The sequence below is a fragment of the Physeter macrocephalus genome, chromosome 16, assembly GCF_002837175.3.
Source record: "Physeter macrocephalus isolate SW-GA chromosome 16, ASM283717v5, whole genome shotgun sequence".
NCBI classification, from domain to species: domain Eukaryota; kingdom Metazoa; phylum Chordata; class Mammalia; order Artiodactyla; family Physeteridae; genus Physeter; species Physeter macrocephalus.
In genome coordinates, this window is record NC_041229.1 from 48,748,889 (window position 1) to 48,768,561 (window position 19,673).

A 19,673-nucleotide genomic window follows, 5' to 3' on the forward strand; every position below is an offset into this window, starting at 1 on the left:
TATATATAAATATAAATTATATAAATTATATAAATTATATAAATAAATATATAAATTATATAAATTATATAAATATATATAAATTATATAAATTATAAATAAATTATAAATAAATTTAAAATTTATAAATTTATTTATAAATATTTATTTATTTATTTTTCTATATAGAAATGACATGCAAAGGTTATTAAAACAGCAATTCTCTTGTCTTTGTGATGGGAAGAAATAGCTGATTCCAAAGAACTCATTCATAACAGATTTAGGTCCCTATGAAGATGTATAATATCTTTGAGTAGAGCCCAGCCAGGAAATTTTCTGTCTTGCTGCAAGCTGCACACACCATTACAAAATTATAACAAATTCACATTGACTCCTGCACAGATTGATTCTTATACTTGAGGGGCAAATGGATGAGAACAGGGCATGTATTCCCTGAAGATTCAATGGACCTCTGAGCAATGAAATCTGCCTGAAAAACTGGAGAAGCATCTATGGTTAGATAAGATTGGAGAGAGCCAAACTTATCACTTCCTTACATTCTCACTTGTAGGGTGGTGGATTGCCATCTCACATCAAGTCCCATTGTACAGCCATGCATCATGGTGACACCAGATAAATATGAAGTTCTCTAGGGCTTTATTTGACCCAGAAGGTCATTCAGCCATTATCCCTTGATTCAGCATAAAAAAATGAGGAGGGGAGGAGGGAGGGAGGAAGAGGAAGAAGAAGAGAAAAAGAAAGGGAGATAATTTTCTGCTCCTTTTCTCACTGCATATCACATGATGATCTATTTACCTCAATTTTATGTTTGTAGGTATTGATAGTGATTCCTTGTTCCTCTTTCAGAAAGAAATACCATTAATGCCATTGTTATACCTACCCAACAGTTCAAGTCTTCACGTTTTTGTGGCAAATTTCCTTAATATCTCAAAATCAACACTAAAGCCAACCTTAAAAAATGGTTTGTTTCTGGAGCACTGCTGAATCAAATATTATTTTCAAAAAGTGTTGGTCAACTCCGTCTTTCTTCTACTCTTTCCTTCTATTAGACATCCACCCAAGCATCTATTCATCCATCCAAAAATGTATTTATCATAAGCCTGCTATGATGTGCTGGGCAGGCAGTGGGCTAGGAGCTTGGGAAAAAATAGTCAATAATAGACCCAGGCCTGCCCTTTGAGCTGACACATATGGGTCATTATTATTTAGCAAAGGTGTTTTGAATGCTTACTGTGCCAGGCAAGGTACTTATATCAACCCCTTGCACAGAATTTGGGAAAGGTCTCTTTCATGCAGATACATGAAAAGAGAAAATCCTGCTCCTTCCTTAAAGGACTTTTATATATAACAATGATTTAGCCAGGGAGTCCTAGTGTTGAAATGTAGAATATGTTGTAATCATGGCTTTTGAAACAAGAACCTTGTCAACTCAGATAGAAATGAGGTCTACACTGCCCCAGCACCTGGTTAGGTTAATCCACTGTGAAAGTGGGTCTGATGGCACCTGATGGTCTATAAATAGAATAACTATATCATGGGATTATATCACACTTGTTTGGTGCTGCATAGATGGCAGTTTGCTTCCCAATCAAACCAAAATTATTTCCTTAGGGATATGTGATAGGGATAGGCATTTTGGCAATAGATATGGAAAGTTTCAAACAGAATAAAAATTCTAAGTGCTGTAGCAATTAGCCTTTCCCTTTTCCTGAAAATACTATGCATGGCTTCTGCAAACATACTAAAATTTAAAATTTAAAACAATCATGTCCTCTTTGGAAGGCAATTGCTTTAAATTGGATAGATTTCACTCATTTTTTAGTGAAAGAATTTGAAAATTCTGTCTTTGGAAACCAAAATACTGGATGGCAGAATTAGATGTCTTTCACTTTAAAATGCAGACTCTCTCTGTGGTGAATGTATTTGTTGTGGTAAAGTATTTGAAAGGAAATCCTCAGAATAATTTGGGGTAAGGAAAAACACTGTGTTAAAATAATCCAACCCATCGGTTTGGAACTCTGGAAATTGCTTTACTTTTGAATCAGAAAGAATTAATAATTGTTCATAGCATAAATAATATATGTTTGGACTATAATATATAATCATGTTCTAAAACAGACTTCCAAATTTTAAAGCACTCTGGTATAATGCTGTGATCTAAGTGATTTTTCTGAATGAATCAGTGTTCTTTAGAGTTAATACTGATGCTCTTATTTAGTTACCTCATGATTTGGTCTGTGTCTTGGCAAACCTCTCTCTAAATAAGTGATTCCTGTAAAGGTTGGAAATTGTTTCACAGGTTAACTTCCCCATCATTTTACATTGCTTATGCTATATTGTTTCAGCCTAGATGTATTCTTTCTGGAAAGAAGGGTCCTGCTAGTCTGATAAGAAGCTCTCTTTCCTGAGGTCTGTATTTTGCGTGGGGATCAGCTAGAGAGGGAAAAGCCAGAATGCCAAATTGCGAAGAGTATGTTTTACTGTGGGGCTCCATCCAAAAAGGGTTAGTAACAGTGTACAGTCTTGTAGCCCAGCTGTGTGGAGCATTGATTGCTTCTGCCTAGAGCAGGGATACTGTCAAGTTGCTCTGTGAGTTGAGTCATCTATTGACAAAGAGCTACCAGCCCGCAGATAATGCTGTGCGGAGCTGCTCCCACGATGCACTGCTATAGCAGCTGTCAAAGATACTGAGGGAACCACGGGACAAAAAAAAAAAAAAAAAAAAAAAAAAAAGACTTTTACAACTGCCTGGAAGAAAGGGGTGTGAGGGAGGAGACATTCCTGTGCAGAGCTGACCAAAGGCAAGAGTAGGCATCAGTGCAGTATGAATGCATACCTCACCAAGCAACACAGCTGCAGCCGGGGGTCCGATGGGATGGATGCCGGCAGGAGCGCACCCACACTGATCAGGGATGCCCACTGCGCTTGTGGCTGGCAGAGGAGTCCTCAGGGTCTCGGGTACAGTTCTCAGACTATGCCCTCCTCGGGACCTGGGGGCCCAGCTTCAAACAGGACCAAGCTGGTCACCTTGTGGGACAGTGTGCGGAAAAGCTCCCACAAGACGAGCACCAAAGGCAAAGAGACTTGTGGGGAGCATTGTGCCTGCCCACATGGCTGGTTCAGCCCAGCACAGGTGAGCCTTTTCCTTGTGACTTTCCCGTGAGTATTGGAAGAAACTGAGAGCACGCTGGGGAAGGCTAGCACGGTTTGGAAACTTTGCTGAGTCCTCCTTGCTGACTGGGTATGCCTGTTTGGTAAATGGTAGGCCAAGAAATCCTGTAATTTTCACAGGTGTTGGTGGGCTCACACCTCTGTGTGGCCTGTGAAAGTCAAGGGATGCTGTGCTCAGTTTCTTTCAGTGACTTTTCCCCAAATTCAACTTCTCTAGTCCTCAGATGATTTTACTATTCTGCATCATGGACTTTAGCAGCACTTTTACTTCTAATCATTGTTAACTTTTTCTATTCTGCCTAGCCTAGGGTTTTGTCTTGTTTGTAAGGAAGAAAGAGGAAATGAACTTTAATCAGATACTTTCCATCTCTTTAAAGATAAAAAAAACATTTATTTCTTCAGCTATGGAAAGCAGCGATTTAAAGTATCCTATTCTAACTTTACTCTTATAATGCTGTATACCTTTTCAGTGATGGAGAAGAAAATGTGTTTGTACTAAATAATTCATTTTATAAACAAAAGGAATACAATTGGAAGCAAGCTAGAGGACAATTACACTCAGAATAAAATAATGAAACATTTCATTTATTCATAGAAGCAATAAGGTTATTTATACTAAAAAGTATAACTCGTATTCCCCTGTAACATATTTCTGAAGCAGATGTGCAGAGTCCCTTAATTTGATTCCTAGCTTATTCTTGCCCCAAACTACTAGCATTGTACCAGAAACGAAATTGGCTCATTTTTTCCTGTCTCCATCCAGAAGAGGGAAAACAACTTCCTGTAAATGCTATAAAATATAAATAAAAGGCACCTGTAATCATTGTCATAAATATAGAACTCTGTTCATAAAAATTCACTGAAAAGAGAAAAATCTGTTTGCAGGAAAAAAATCCTCTCTTGATTTTAATATGGTTTTAGCATAATTAAGAAGTGGGTATTGATCATGAGTAAAATGTTATGATCTGAGAGGTGTAGAGAACATTCCAATTTTAATATTAGTTTTTTTTAAGTACTTGTAAGTATATATCACTAGATCTTAATGCTACATATACATAGCCTTATATATGGCTTTTGATGCATTAATATCATGCATTTCAGCATCTTGATTTAAATCAAGAATATATTGTCATTTTAGAATTAAACTAGTTCACCTTGAAATGGAGCCTGATGTTTGGAAACTCAGTTATTTTTTAAACTTAACATGAATTCCAAACTGAATAAACAGTCAACAATTATGAAGTCCCTATTCTTTAACAAACACATGTGTTTAAATGTCTTTAGCCTATATCTCTTCATTGATTATGTTAAATTCTCAAGGCTTACATAGGCAGAGAAGGGAAACACATCTAGCTTATGGATTTTGCACAGAGTAGAATATGCAAACATGCTTTGTTTTTACAATTCTTTTTATCTAAGATGTAATAAACTTTTCATCATTGCTCAAACCAAAATCTCTAATACTATATTATAATAACTATGCAAAAAATCTTGGTACATTTTTCATCAACCAAGGGAAACTTTTCCCTTCCTTGGTGTTTAACAAAGTCAGCCTCCTACTTGCCTAAATTTATAGCCATTTAATGCTTTAAAGATTGAAATAGACTCTGCACTGATAATTAAAGATCCAGTGACATATGAGAAGGAAATGAAATGAGGCAGCCACCATCTCCCATTATTCTTTTGTATACACATTTCTCTACATTTTTCTCTCTTATTCACATGTATTTTATTACTTGCTAAGAACAGTTACTTCCCAAATAATGGAGAACCAATACCATATGTTTTAGGATCTTCAGTGTTGTGACACTCTTCTATCAACTGACTCTTCCACCCTTTTATCATCTTAGTCCTAAAAATGTGCTATACTAGATTGATCAATCTCTCTTCATTCCACTCCCGTGCCCTTTCAAATATATTATGTTGAGTATTTTTTAATGTGTCTGTATATGCACATGTGCATATATATATTTAAATATCTCTATATTGATATAGAGATATATATTTAAATATCTCTATATTAATATAGAGATATATTTAAATATCTACTTGCATGTATTAACATATTTTCATGTGTATATAATTATACATATATATATACATGCATATACACATATAAAAATTAAAGTTCTATATTATTCTTTTCTCTCCTAGAAATTACTAGCTGTTCTTATAATGTTTTTTCTTTCTATAAAGTATATTGCCTTTACTTCTGATAGGTACTCGAAAATGCTGCTCTATGTATATATATATCTGTATTCATTTACATATACATCTATAAAATATGTCTAATATTTGAAATATACAGATGTGTATGTACTATATGCCCATGTAAGCTGTCACAGAAACAAGAGTGTGTGTGTATGAATATGTGTCCATTAAAACTAAGTCTGTTTTGAGAATTTTGGATACCATTTTTATCCCTTAAATTAACTAAAGATATCCTGTGAAATATTGTAAAATAAAAGATCGAGGCTAATGATAGTAAACATTAGACTCCTTGATAAAGCAGAAAGAAGGAAAGTGCATGTTTTAGAGTTGCCTAGGGACCCATATGTGGTACAGAACGTGCCTGAGGGCTATTAAGTGTCTGGGAGCTGGGATCTTGCCCTTGGAGATAGTTTGCTGTGTTACGTGGAAATCAGCAGTGTGATTTCTGGCTGCTATAATACAGGGCTACGGTAATGACTTGAGTTCCTCCCAAGGCTCTTTGCCAAACTCCTGTTATTTGGGGGTGCTGTGTACTAACAGGACTTTGTCATTATGTTATTCCTCAGCAGGAATAAAAAACAGCTCCTGTCCCTTCTCAAATAAGTTTTCATTCCATTTGGATCTGTAGAATTAATATAACCATAATAATAGGTAAGAAAATGGAAAATTATAGTGTCCAGAAGTGAGTTCTAGAATGCACATCCAAGATAATAGTATCGGCCTTAGGGAAAAGAAAAAACAAAAAAACATGTCCATCGCTGCTTATGCGGCATTTCTGCCCAGTGCAGACTGGTCTGGGGAGGCAGCACAGACAGTGAAGACTCGGAGACCAGGGTTCTATGCATTTGTTCTTCATTCATTCATTCATTCTTCATTTCTTTATTCAACTATCATTTCCTGAGTACCTACTATGTGCCACTCTGTCAGGCCCTGTGGATATAATAGGAAACGAAGTAGATACCACCTCTACCATTATGGAGCTTACGACCTACAATAGTATACAATACTTAGCAAATATATCATTATATACACAGAATAATAGCATCATAAATCAAAATTTGGAAGCGAAACAAAGTTCCACAGAGTGTTGCAAATTCCATAGTAAATGTGTATTCCGGATACAAAGGGACCACAAAGGAGAAAGACAAAATTATCCTTTTTTTTTTTTTTAAGAAAAGATACTGTATCTCTTTATGCCTACATTTCCTGTTTTGTAAAATTAGGATAAAAAATAGTACTTAACTCATAGGATTATGGTGAGGAATGATTAACACAATACATATAAAGCAGTTAGCACAGTGCTTACATATAGTAGAGACTCAATAAATATTTGTGGAATGAATGAATGAATGAATCATAAATCCACAATAAAAGTTGGCTTCTATTAACCTATTCCTTAATTCACTATAACTGTTTTTCTGGGAAGAGAAGAGAGGTGAATTAGTGAAGACTTCGTAGAGGTAGTGATACTTGGATGGAACTGAATTGAATCTTGAAAAAATGTGTGTTTATCAAGTCGGAAAAGAGAGATAGGCTTTGGGGGCAAAAATAACAAAAACAGAAACACATGTAACACCCTGGTGTCTGTGTAGAACTGCTCTTAGTTCTGTCTGCCCATGGAGAGATGGGTGGGGGATTGGTCACAGAAAGCCTGGTGGGCCTTGGTGAGGACTCTGCTGAGTCAGCAGCATTGAGCCACCGTAGGATTCGAGAGTTCTGCCACACTTTGTGTTAGGCTTCATGGTTAAGGAACCCTTCTAGGCCTCAGTTTCTCTGTTTCTAAGAAAACTGATTTTCCTAAATGAACTTCTGTATCCCTTCCAAAACAAATATTCTGTGGCTCTGTCACCTGACATCCATTAATGAATGAGACACACTTTGGAAAGGATTTATGCTTTAGAGCCAGATAATCCAAAGTTTGAACTTACTAGCTCTGTGTGATCTCACTTGCTTAACCTCTTTAAGACTCGTGTGCCCCTCTGTAAAACTTAGAATGTTACAATCATGTTGCAGAAAAGTGTAATAAGTATTGAAAGTACTCTGTCTAAAGAGCCAAGCATGGCACTTAGAACACACAGGAATTGTTCAATTTAAAAAATGGTATTTATGATGACTAGTGATATCCAAATTATGTTTTTTAACCTGAAGAACATATTATATTATCCATCGAATTAATTATCAGTATTGTGGTCCTTCATTAGAGTTTCTAGTTTGTCCACTGAACTTTCTGATGCCTCGCTTATAGTGATGAAGGTTAGGCCAGGCAACTGTTCAGAAACACTTGACACAGTACCACGTGATGATGGGGTGTCATTTTGTCCTTCGGGGTTCTCAGGGGTTTACAATGGTGTACACTAAGGAAAAAAATCATGTAAAATAGACTTGTATTGATAAACTAGCATTTTCATAAACTTGCATTCAGAGGTGGGTGATGTTAGATTTTCTCAGTACATACCGCTAGAAAAACTACATTTGAAGTATTTAGCCAAACTCTGTAAATCTTCCCTAACAGTCCCTGTACAGCTCCTCCAGAAATAGCAGTTTACAGGAACTTGAGTGCAGAGGATTTTTTAGTCCAAGAAGTAGGGTTGCCCTAAGCTGAAATCTCAGGCTCAGCTTTTGTCTGGTTAGAAAGATCTTACAGTCTGTTTTAACTCTGTGGCTGCTTCTACTGATTCCTTCCATAGGGTGTCCCTTACTAAGGAAGAATAAGACTTTTTAGTCTCTGGAAAACACCAGCAGCCTCCAGGCAAGGGAAGCATAAGAGAATAAGCGGTATCACAGAAGGAATAAAAGCACTGAGCATGCCTTGGGCAGATCTGAAGCCAGTCAGTCAACACTCCTGGCACCCCTGCTCCTGGATGCTGACATCAGCAGAGCCTTCTTTCTAGGGCAGGGCAGGAGAGACAAAGTACAGAGGGTGGAAAAGAAAAGAGCAAAGGTGACAGTATTTATCGAATACTCTCAACACCCACAATGTGTAAAGCCGTGTGCTAGGGTCTTTACATTAATCATTACTTGGAATTCTTCCAACAACAGTAAAAGAGTGATTATATAATTCCCATTTTTCAGATATGGCAATTGAGGCTAAGAGTAACTTGCTCATGAGGGCATAACTGATAAAGGCAGAACTAGTTTCAAATAAAGTTCTATCGGACTCCTTAACTTTTCCACCACATCTTACAGAAAGGCCTGTTTGAGGTACACTGGAAGGGAGAATACCCTCAGAGACCTCTTTAATTCTTTAATTTAACAGGAAATTTCCTTAAGGAATTGGAGTGTTTTACATGGTTGGGAGGACTGACACCTCCTAGCAGAATCCCAGATTTCCCCATTCTACATTGTTTTCTGGTCTCAGGAACCCTGAGTTGGTTGAGCCCTTAAAGAGCCCTTTACTCTGTGATCGAGGTTAAGAACTATGCTGATCTGAAGCAGTGGAGTAGATTCCCACAGCACCGATACCAGAATAAGATACTTGCTCTTAGAAAGACCCCATCATCTGTAGTTATTTGCAAATTGGATTTAATCTTGCAACATTTATGGTAAGGAATCAGGAACCATGTATTTTAAACTTAATATAAATACAAAATAAAAGTACATGTAGAGTTTGTCTTTCATAAGTCCAAGAACATCATCTCACATTGCTGAATAAATGTGAATCTCATACGCATTGTCTACCTACCTATGCATCTGTTATGCCAAGAATCAAATACCTCCCTTTAATACCACCATCTCCATTGGCCATCTTCTTCGTTTTGGGGTTTTCTTTTTGATATTGTTTGATCTGTTACAAATGTAACATCACCTGATTTTATTCTCCATTCTCTACTTTCATTCCTTTAATTTCCCAAAGGCATATATATATATATATAGAGAGAGAGAGAGAGAGAGAGAGAGATAGATATTTTATAATTATGTCAGAGCTGGATGGGAATTTAGAGTTCATCTAGTGTATTTTCCAAAGGGGAACCTGAAGCCTAGAAAAGTTAAAAAGACTTGCTCAAGGTCATTCAGTTTGTGGCAGAATTGGCCAGTGTCTTTGAACTCAGAATTCTTTTTACTGTTTCAGGCAGCTTTCCCTCTCTTACCCTTATGTGCTCCTCTTCACGAAGCGTAATTACTGACAAGAAAATTATTAAGCATGCAATTTGTTGATAAGGCAGTGTTGGGCATTATACAAAAAATTACATAAACCTAATTTCTACACTCTTATAATTCAGACCAGCAGTCCCCAAGGAGATAAGGAGAGAGACGAGCCATTAGAAATCATTTTACAAACACATGGAGGGACTTATGTATTGATAATGACTGGGAGGTGATACTGGCATTAGGAGAAGGGGGCCAGGGATGCTAAATGCACTATAATGTGCAGAGCAGTCCTGAACAATAAAGAATGACCCCATTAACTGCACAGTTTTTAACATTTCACTTCATATTCATGAAGTTTTTTTTATTTTTAATTTTCTAAACCTAAAATCAAATTCAGTTTTATAAACAAAGTATTTTCTGCAAGGATTTAATAATCATTTAATATTCTAGAAATGTAACTCCTATGTAAATCAAGGGATCATTGTACTTTGTTCTGTTAGGAATTTTATCAGGAGTTGGTTGCCAGTTTGGAAAATCCCTATCTTGAGCAATATTGCTGCTCCTGGCATTTATGTCACCGATACACCTCTCCTGTATCAGTTGACATTTGTAAATGTCACCTGCAAATATGTAATTGAAGAGACTTGAGGTCCTTTTCATAGACATAGAGCCAAACATTTTACATTGGTAGCAGCACATGAAATACAAATAGTTCACCAAATTTCAATAGGATTGTTTTAAAAAATATTTTATTTGATTGCCATACCTTATATTTATTTTTAAAATGTTATCACACTATAAGAAATCTATTTTGTGAAAATTATGTGAAATTATTTATTTCAGAGTTTTCTGTTGTTTTCAGTATTACTCTTGATATTGTTCCAAAGGTCATCTATACTCAGTTTCCCTGTAGGCTCTTAGGTGGCTGGGGTTCTCTAGTCCTCATTTTTTATCAAAGGACAGAGTCCTAAGATCTATTGAAGCACTAGAAGTCAAATCAAATGTCTATCTTTACATGAGGGGTAATTCCAAATAGGGATAGAGAGGTGATGATGATGATAGATAGATAGATAGATGGATAGATAGATAAACTTCCTCACCGGTCTGCCCCATACAAAGCAGGGAATTATTTTGACACTAAGTTATAAGTAATTATTTTGACACTAAGCTATAAGTTTATTTGCAAAAATATGAAACTTTTACTTTCTCCACTTTGTCAGCAATCTTGTTAGATTATATTTCAACTAAAGTATTTCCTATGCTCTCTTATTATATACAAATGAACCATTATCACTTCTTCCAACACTAATTTTCATATGTGTCTACTCTTCATATGTCTACTCTTTCACTTTTCCTGTGTTTGTTGCAGATATGATATCTCGTCTCTTTATTCCATTTAAATCTAAATTTATTCATTATAAGTACACGTAAGCGTGTGACTACTTTATTACATTTTCTAGTATAGGTGGGCTCACAGATTGCCATATTGAAACATACTATCTTAACATAAAGTACTTTCTTTTTATTTCTTCTTTTACTTCAGTTAAGGCATTATTTAAAAATGTGTAGGCAGTTGTATTATCCATGAATTTCATTTCAGATGGAGAAAAGAGGGTATTACAAAACATGTATTATAAAATGGAAAGGCTGGGTAGAATTGAGAACACTGGTTAGATATTTGAAATTGTTATGTGTCTTGTTATGTGTGTATATTTAGCTTGCCTTCTAACTAGACCAGGAATCAGCAAAGTATAGCCTACAGGTCAAATCCAACTTGCTACCTGTTTTTGTATAGCCTCTGAGCCAAGAATTTTAAAAAATATTTTTAATCATTGAAGAAAATAAGAATAATAAAATTGAATGTAATTTTGTGAAAAATTATATGAAATCCCAATTATACTATTTATAAAGAAAGCTTTATTGGAGCACAGCCATGCTCATTTGTTTACACATTATCTATGGCTATTTTGGTACTGCAATTGCAAAGTTAAGTAGTTGTAATACAGACCGTAGGGCCAGAGAGTCCTAAAATATTTTCTGTCTGGCTCTTTATAGAAAAAGTTTGTCAGCCTCTGCACTAGACTCTCAGCTTTCTATTTCCTTCTGATGGAATGTCCCATTCTGCATAACAAAGCCTATATGTTACTTAAAAGTCTGGTTTAAGCACTTCTCTAATCCTTTCCAGTCCGTTTTAGCTCCTAAAGCCTCTACTTAATGTGGTGTCCTGCACAGTTAGCACATTACCTGGCATTGTGGTTAGTTGTTTCCTTCTCGGTCTCCTGATTAGACAGTGAAAGATTCCTCATATGCCTAACTCAGAGTCACCAGCTGTCCATTCATCTCTTTGTGACAATTTTGTAGTATCACTATTAAGTTCTGTTTTTGGACCCTGACTTCTGAGCTGCATTGGTGGCTGTGGAGAGGAAAGACTATGTCTTGTCTACCTTTATGTCTAGCTGGGCACCATGCACAATTCACCTATCACATTGTATCACAGTTATGAATAAGTATCTATCTGCTTCTCTAAGCTGAATTCAATTAGAGCACAATCTGTTTATTTACCCTTGTTTTCCCAGTAACCCAGCATGTAGCAATCAGTCAACTAAGTGTTGTTGATTTCTGAATGAATATTAGCACGGGACCTTGTACGTAAAGGTACTTAAGTTTCTAATTTGATTTATTATTATTATTACTCATTATACAAGTGCCTTAAGATCAAGAGTGACATCTTCTGTCCTTAAAGTAACTCTATTTAACAACAGATTGTAATAAAAAGTTGTTAGCACAGATTTATTGCTTTGCACATTTGTCTTGTTTTTAGTTTGACTCAGATTCTTCTTTTTGGTGGTGCTGTTAAAATATGGGAATCACTGTTCAGAAATTATATTCTGCATTCAAGTGGGTCATGCTGTTCAGTGATGGAAGGTACTGAGCTGCACTTTGAGAGGACAATCAGAAAAAGAAAATCTGATTCTACACAGTTTCTTTGTCTAATTTAGGAGTCACTTGCTCTCTAGAAGGTTGAAATAATGTCGTGAACTATTATTTTATAATTAGTTTCTGTACAGTCTATTGTAGATTACATGACCTTTTTTCTCCATCATTTTCATCATTAAATGTAAGTGCTCAGAGTATAGTAGTTGGCACCACATTAAAAATCCATAACTGAACACATTTGCACTTTATTCTGATAAGCTGTGCTATTTAGTTAGTGATCAACATTTTTATAGTTCTTCAATAAGTAGTTTAAAAATGCACTGTTTAAAATTATATAAAAATTCCTAGATTTATACTACATTTTAGAGTGATTAGCAAATATATCTGCCTTTGCCAGACTGGGAAGGCAATCTTAGAAAATGCTTTTTGATTCTGTTTATATACTGATCATTCATTTCTCTGATCTATGTTATTTGTTCTCCATCACACATATTATTGCACTTCCTTGCAATGTTTTAGTTTTTTTTTAAGACTTTATATTTTTAGAGCACTTTCACAGCAAAATTAAGAGGAAGATACTTGCAGTGTATATATTTTTTATTCTCTGTTTTCAACTTGAAGTTTTTTTAAACAAAAATAAAGTCTAAGTGGATAATCATAAATTCTCTTAGTTTAAAAGTGAGCATTTATATTACTCTTTTAAAATAATTTTATTATTGGGTTTTGATGTAGAAATAATACAAGTTTATGGTAAAAAATATTATAAGCTAAAGATATGTTTGAAAAATATTAAAATAGCTATAATTCTACCTAGAAGTAACCACAGTTAGTATTTTGATACCTTTTTAGTTTCTTCAATTGACTCTGCATATGTATCTTCAGAAAAAAAAATGTAATATATTATAGTAACATGAGCTCACAGATGTACCTAAATATAATGTATTGGTTATATGTGTCTGCTAGTGGGAAGTTAAGAATATAAAACCGTATTGCTTTTTTTACATTAACATTAATTATGAACATTTTTCTGTTAGTAAAATATTTTTCTTTTTGACATAATTTTAATGACTGCCAAATATTACTGTTTCTACAAAAACTCATATTGTTGGACATTTAGGTTATATTATTATTATTAATATAACCAATACTGAAGTAAGTTTTGGTGTACATTAACCTCAGACCAGTTTTCTCCTTAGGATATATTTTCAGGAAAGGAATCAGTGAGTGAAGGGTGTAAATTTTTTTAGGCTTATAACGTTGTTGTTCAGTCGATTTTTAGTCAACAGTTAATTATTGAACAGTTCCCAGATGCCAAAACACTGTGTTAATCAATGGGGACATAATGGAAAACAAAAGAGATTGATTCCTGCCCCATAGAGCTTAGAGTTAATTGCCAAATTGCTTCTAAAAGAACTTTACAAATTTATAGTCCTCCCATTCCGGGAGTGTGTGAACATGTCTTTCCTCCTGTACTCTTGATGGTTCTTTCTTTATAAAAATCATTTATAAATTTGGTAAGCTAAAAACTGCATGCTGTTGCTTTTTTAATTTGCTTTTATTAGTTAATGAAGATGAATACTTTTCGTGTGATTGCAGCCAATTTTGGACACTATTATGGCATCTTCTATAACACCTAGCATAATGATAATACCCAGTTGGTAATTTAATACATGCTTAATTTGTTGACTGGATGGATGATAGGATGGAAGGAAGGATATATATACAAATAGGTGAGTAGTTTCTCTGGAACGGGACACGAACCCATGTCCCCTGCATCGGCAGGCGGACTCGCAACCTCTGCGCCACCAGGGAAGCCCGTGAGTAGTTTCTGTTTAAAAGTTCTGATAAGGGACTTCCCTGGTGGCGCAGTGGTTAAGAATCCTCCTGCCAATGCAGGGGACACAGGTTAGATCCCTGGTCCGGGAAGATCCCACATACCGCAGAGCAGCTAAGCCCATGCACCACAACTACTGACCCTGTGCTCTAGAGCCCGCGAGCCACAACTACTGAGCCCGTGTGCCACAGCTACTGAAGTCTGCATGCCTAGAGCCCATGCTCCGCCAACAAGAGAAGCCACAGTCATGAGAAGCCCCTGCACCACAACGAAGAGTACCCTCCCTCACGGCAACTATAGAAAGCCTGTGCACAGCAACGAAGACCCAATGCAGCTAAAAATAAAATAAAATTAATAAAAGTCCTGGTAAGAGAAATTTCCACCTACCCTAAATATAGCAGGGTAGTTCTTAATCATCTTCATGAGTGATTTATGCCCCTTTTTCTCCTGTCACTGTAACTCTTCCTTGTGTCTGTTCTCTAGAAGGAAAAGAGCTGAATGCTCTTTTTTTCACGTTGCTGTAGGTGAGCAAGATTGAATTGAATGACAGATGAAAAGGTAATTAGTACAACAAATAGAAGTAGACAGACCATCTGACTGTGTAAACAGAGAATTTGCTGAGGAGTGCAGTATGGTCATTAAATTGACAGGAAGAGATGTTGAAGAGGAAGAGTGATCTAACTGATCAGATGGGGAAGGGAAATATTCTGGAAATTTCCTGTCTATTTTATAGTATGTTTATATACGGTTAAGAATTTTGTGAAATTTGTATATAGACATATTCAAGGTTGAGTTGGATCCACATGTCTTAAAATGCAGGCAGTCTGCCCCTGAAAGTCAACCATAATATCTTAGAATGATTGTATGAAATTGTATCCTTTAAAACCACACCATTATTACATTGCTGATACCAATATTTAGAATTAAACTTCCATATGCAACAACTCTATGGACTCCCTTATCAAAACTAAGCACCTTCTGGCCATTCTAAAAAAAAAAAAAATGTGAAGCCAACATATCAGTAATGTGAGGGCAGCTGTTTTCTAGTATAAGAGAGAACATCATTTTCAAAGGACTGAATGGAAAGGTGACAAAAATAGGTTGAGGATTGTAGGTAGATTAAGAACAGAAACTCTTGAGTTTATGAAAGAGCCTAGCATAATTGGAAGTTCCTTGTAAGCTTATAGTTATTATTTTTCCAATAATTGAGTCAAAAACAGGTAGCAGTTGACATTATGATCCTCACCCCTTTTTGTGCAGAAGCTTCAGCCCGTTTTTCATTAATCTTCTTCTTTCCTACCCCGCACTGCTCTCCAACCTGTTTTACAATTCACTCAGTTTACCATGTCAGAATATCAGGAAGTCATCATTAGCTTCATCACCTTCTACACCCAGGGCGATCACTAATTAATCGATAACAAGTTGATATAGAATTCTATCTTAGAATGTCTCAAATATTTTCCCATTTTACATTCACACTCTCAGTGCTTGAGTATAGATGTGCATTATCATTCACATAAGATATTTGCAAGCATCAGTGGCCTCCCAGATTCCTTCCATCCATTCTAAGTGTTTTTGTTGCCAAATTTATCTCTACACTCAGTTCCATTCGTAACATTCATTGATTTAAATAATTTAACAACTCCAGATCACTTAAAGGTAGTGCTTCACTTTAACTGTACTCTAACTTCTGGAGAAGGCTAGTATGTCTGGAAATGTTCATGGGTCGTTTATATTGGATAACATGTTAAGCAGTTGTTTATTTTTTATTATAGGATTTTTCAAAGCCTTTGGGGTTTTATATCTCCTAAAGGCAAGTAGAGTGTGCAGAGCATTTCTTAAATGTGTGTGATGATGAATTCTCTTTTTCATGGATATATGTTTACCAGTATCTCACGAAACATAGTTTCCAAACACTAGTTTACAAAATAAAACTTGCTTCCCTAGCAAAGCATTAGAAGTTGTCTTCAATTTGGCCCCAACCTGCATTACCAACCCTATCTGCAGCCACTCCTATTGTATTCTGGTCACACCCCACCATTCACTGTTCCCTGATTCCCTGAAGCCACCATGCAGTCTCCTGCCAAATTTTTTCTATGTATCCCTCTGTCTATAATGACTCTCCCTGTTTCTATGTTTGGTAAAATTTCATTCATCATTCAAGGATCATCTCAAATGTTATCTTCTTTAAGCTTTTCTTTCTCTGTGCTCCTACTTTTTACTTAACATTGTGATTGCTTACATGTCTGCTTCATTTACCATATTGGAAGCTTTGGGAGAACACAAACCATGCCTTATTTATTTCTGCATCTTTACTGCTAGGATAGGGCCTGACATATTTTTTGAATGATTGAAAGAATGGTATCTTTAAAAATTGGTAAAGAGGAAATAGAGTTGTGTTAGGCAAGGCATGTTGGTGGGGTACTTTTTTAGGTAATACTGTGATCAGGTCCCTCTATCCTATTTTTGTCTCTCTTAAATCCCAGATAGCCATTCTGATGAGTATCCAGAGGGAATTGGGGCTAAGAAACTGACTCAGATTGGCTAAAATATACATGACATCACATTATGACAAAATCATTTATTTCAGTGAAAAATATAATTGTCAGATGAATTGAAACACCCATGTTCATAAAATTCATCTGTTTATTCATTCACAAAGATATATTGATCATCTGTTGATGTTCAGACCTATTCTAGAAAGTTGAAAATATAGCAATAAATACATTTGGGAAGATTTGGAGCTTATATTGAGAAATACATAAAATTAACAAACAAATAAGACTACTTCAGATGGTGACATACTATAAAAAAATAAACTAGAGCAATGTGATATGGCAGATAGGTTGGTGGAAGTGGGATTTCTTTGGATAAGACAGTAAAGTAAGAGAAGGCCTTAGTAAGGAGGAGACACTTGAATTGATATTTAAAAGATGATGGTGGGGCTTCCCTGGTGGTGCAGTGGTTGAGAGTCCGCCTGCCGATGCAGGGGACATGGGTTCGTGCCCCGGTCCGGGAAGATCCCACATGCCGCAGAGCGGCTGGGCCCGTGAGCCATGGCCGCTGAGCCTGTGCGTCGGCCCGCGTACCGCAAAAAAAAAAAAAAAAAAAAAAAAAAAAAAGATGAAGGTGGAAAGGGGACAATCTTATGACAATCTTCCAGTGATGTCACAAACAAAATAACAGCATGTTCAAGGACCCTAGGATAGGAACAACTTTGATACGTTCCTGCAACAGAAGAAGGCTAGTGTGGAAAAAGAGAATATAGGGAAGAAAGATAGGAATGGAGGTTGGAGAGTGAGGTAAGGCCAGGTCATGTAGACTTTGGAGCCTGTGGAAGTGAGTCTGAATTTTATTCAAAGTTCAACAAGAAGCCATTGGGTTATTCTAAATAAGGACATGACATGATCTAATGTACATAGTGAGATGAGCTATGGAAGGAGGGGAAACTAGTTAGAATGCTATACAGCAGTACTTTCAAGGGAGAGATTATAATGACTTGACTGAACAGCAGTGGTTGTGGAGATCCAGTGTATGAATTGAGGATGTATTTTGGATATAGAGCAAGAAGATGGATTAACTAGCGTGGGTTTATTTGAGCCAGAAGATAACAAAATGAGGCAGATAAGAAGTCAAGGGTAACTTCCAGGTATTGGACTTCTTTCTTTGGGGGTCAAACCATCTTCAAAATTTGTTAATTATTTTAACTCAGATGTCCAGATTCCTTCCCACCAGTAAGGTCCTGGATTGATGGACAAAGCTTAACTATCTGACTTCCCTTTTACTTTGCTTTCCTTCTTGACCCCAAACCTCCTCCCAAACTTCTGGTTGATACAGTTTTTTCTTTAGAGAGGATAATGTAGTCATCAGTTCTGCTGGCCTGGGTGTTCTTTCATTACTTTAAGGTTACCTTGTGTGGCTGAGTTTTGATCTTATTAGGGAGATCATAATTTACCTCATGTTTAAGTTGGAAATTAGAAAGGTATCTTAATAAAGTCCCCAGATATTGACCACAAGGCAATAGATCCTGGCTCACCAAATATCTGATGTTGACCCTCCTCTTCCTCTTCAGCTCTGGCCTTGACCCCTCTGTCTAATACTTTCATGAGAAAGATATTTGAAATTTAATACAATTTAATATGTTGGATGATGAATATCATTGACCTAGGAAAGTCACCAGGTAAAGAGAGTTTGGATGGGATGTCAAGGAGGACATAAAGTAATAATTTGACCCTAAAGAAAACTATTTTAATTTCTTAGAGTATATGGTTGAAGCCTATGGTCTCCTTGCCCCCTTTCATTTCTTACTTTTCAGTTGAGCTATGAGATCATGAGTATATCCCTGGAACACCATTTATTGGGTTTGTTAGGAATTGCCCCCAATATGAAGGAGAATTGATATAGGAAATTGAGACCATTTAAAATGGAATCCTCTCTCAGTTTCCTACCATTAAACTTCAAGTAACAAAATGATGCCATAGGTATGTGTCCATTGTTCATTCTGAATCTTTTATTTTAAGAGTTGATGCTGGTTATTTTGCTGATTAAATTTCAAGAGTGTTTTTGGAAAACAAACAAACATTTTTCTAAGAGTTACTCTTTCTTTGAGCTTCAGTTTTATTTCAAGACAGTAATGAATGAGTTGTATTTTGGGGAATAAACTTCAGCCAGTGGGAACAGAGAGTCCCTTCATATATTCCAGACCAATTGACTAAATTGACGTAGAAATTGATAAATCATATTTTATAGTATCTGAAAGTATCCTCCTATTATGAGCTGCCTGTAGCTATCGTGGCAGAGGCCTGTCATAATGTCCATTATCCCATCACTAAAATTACTGTATTGTGGACCCCATGATAGCACTGGCCCTGACAGAGTGCATGAATAGTCTGCTAAACAGTTCCTTTTTCATATCAGTCTGTAACTGTATATTGCAAGGGCCGAGGTTTAATTCATACCTCAGCAGAAATCACATAGTGACAGGCTATGTTAAGTGATCTGTCTCTTCCAATTTGGACTCATGCTTGAATTTCATAACTCAGAGGAGAGTGAGTGAGTGTGCTGCAGTGGAAAAATACCGAACTGGAGATCAGGAAACCTGGGTACTTGTAGCTGGGCTACTCTGGACTCTTTGAATCACCCTAGCCAAGGTTCAGAATGTTAGGGTCTACCTCTCAACTGGAGGAAGTTAGAATAGTTAAAAAAAAAAAAAAGAAAACAAAAGAAAACAAAAACCATGATTTATACATTTGACTGTGTCAACTCAGATTGATTCATGATGGCGATATGGACCATGGTGCTAAGAAGGATGGTGAGGCTACATCAGGCCCCTCAGGAAAGAAGACAGTAAAAATTAGCACAGTCAGCCATGAATTAGAAAGAAAACAGTGTGACCCTGGATCTCTAATATCTTTGATAGCCCTGGCATTCA

General features: G+C 36.2%; 1 protein-coding gene across 7 annotated transcripts in view; it reads left to right on the top strand.

Annotated features, from left to right (window-relative positions):
• The window catches only part of DLG2 (discs large MAGUK scaffold protein 2), a 2,147,153-nt gene that overhangs the window by 1,332,823 nt on the left and 794,657 nt on the right, over positions 1 to 19,673 (top strand). For 5 of the 7 annotated variants that reach the window (XM_024131657.3, XM_055091357.1, XM_055091358.1 and 2 more), the window contains exon 1: positions 2,669 to 3,133. The exons of the other annotated variants lie outside the window; for them this stretch is intronic. In XM_024131657.3, the coding sequence (XP_023987425.1) occupies positions 2,825 to 3,133 (309 nt within the window). In that variant the 5' untranslated portion in view covers positions 2,669 to 2,824. Of the gene's footprint in view, positions 1 to 2,668; positions 3,134 to 19,673 lie in introns of those variants that run through there. 7 annotated transcript variants of the gene reach the window in all.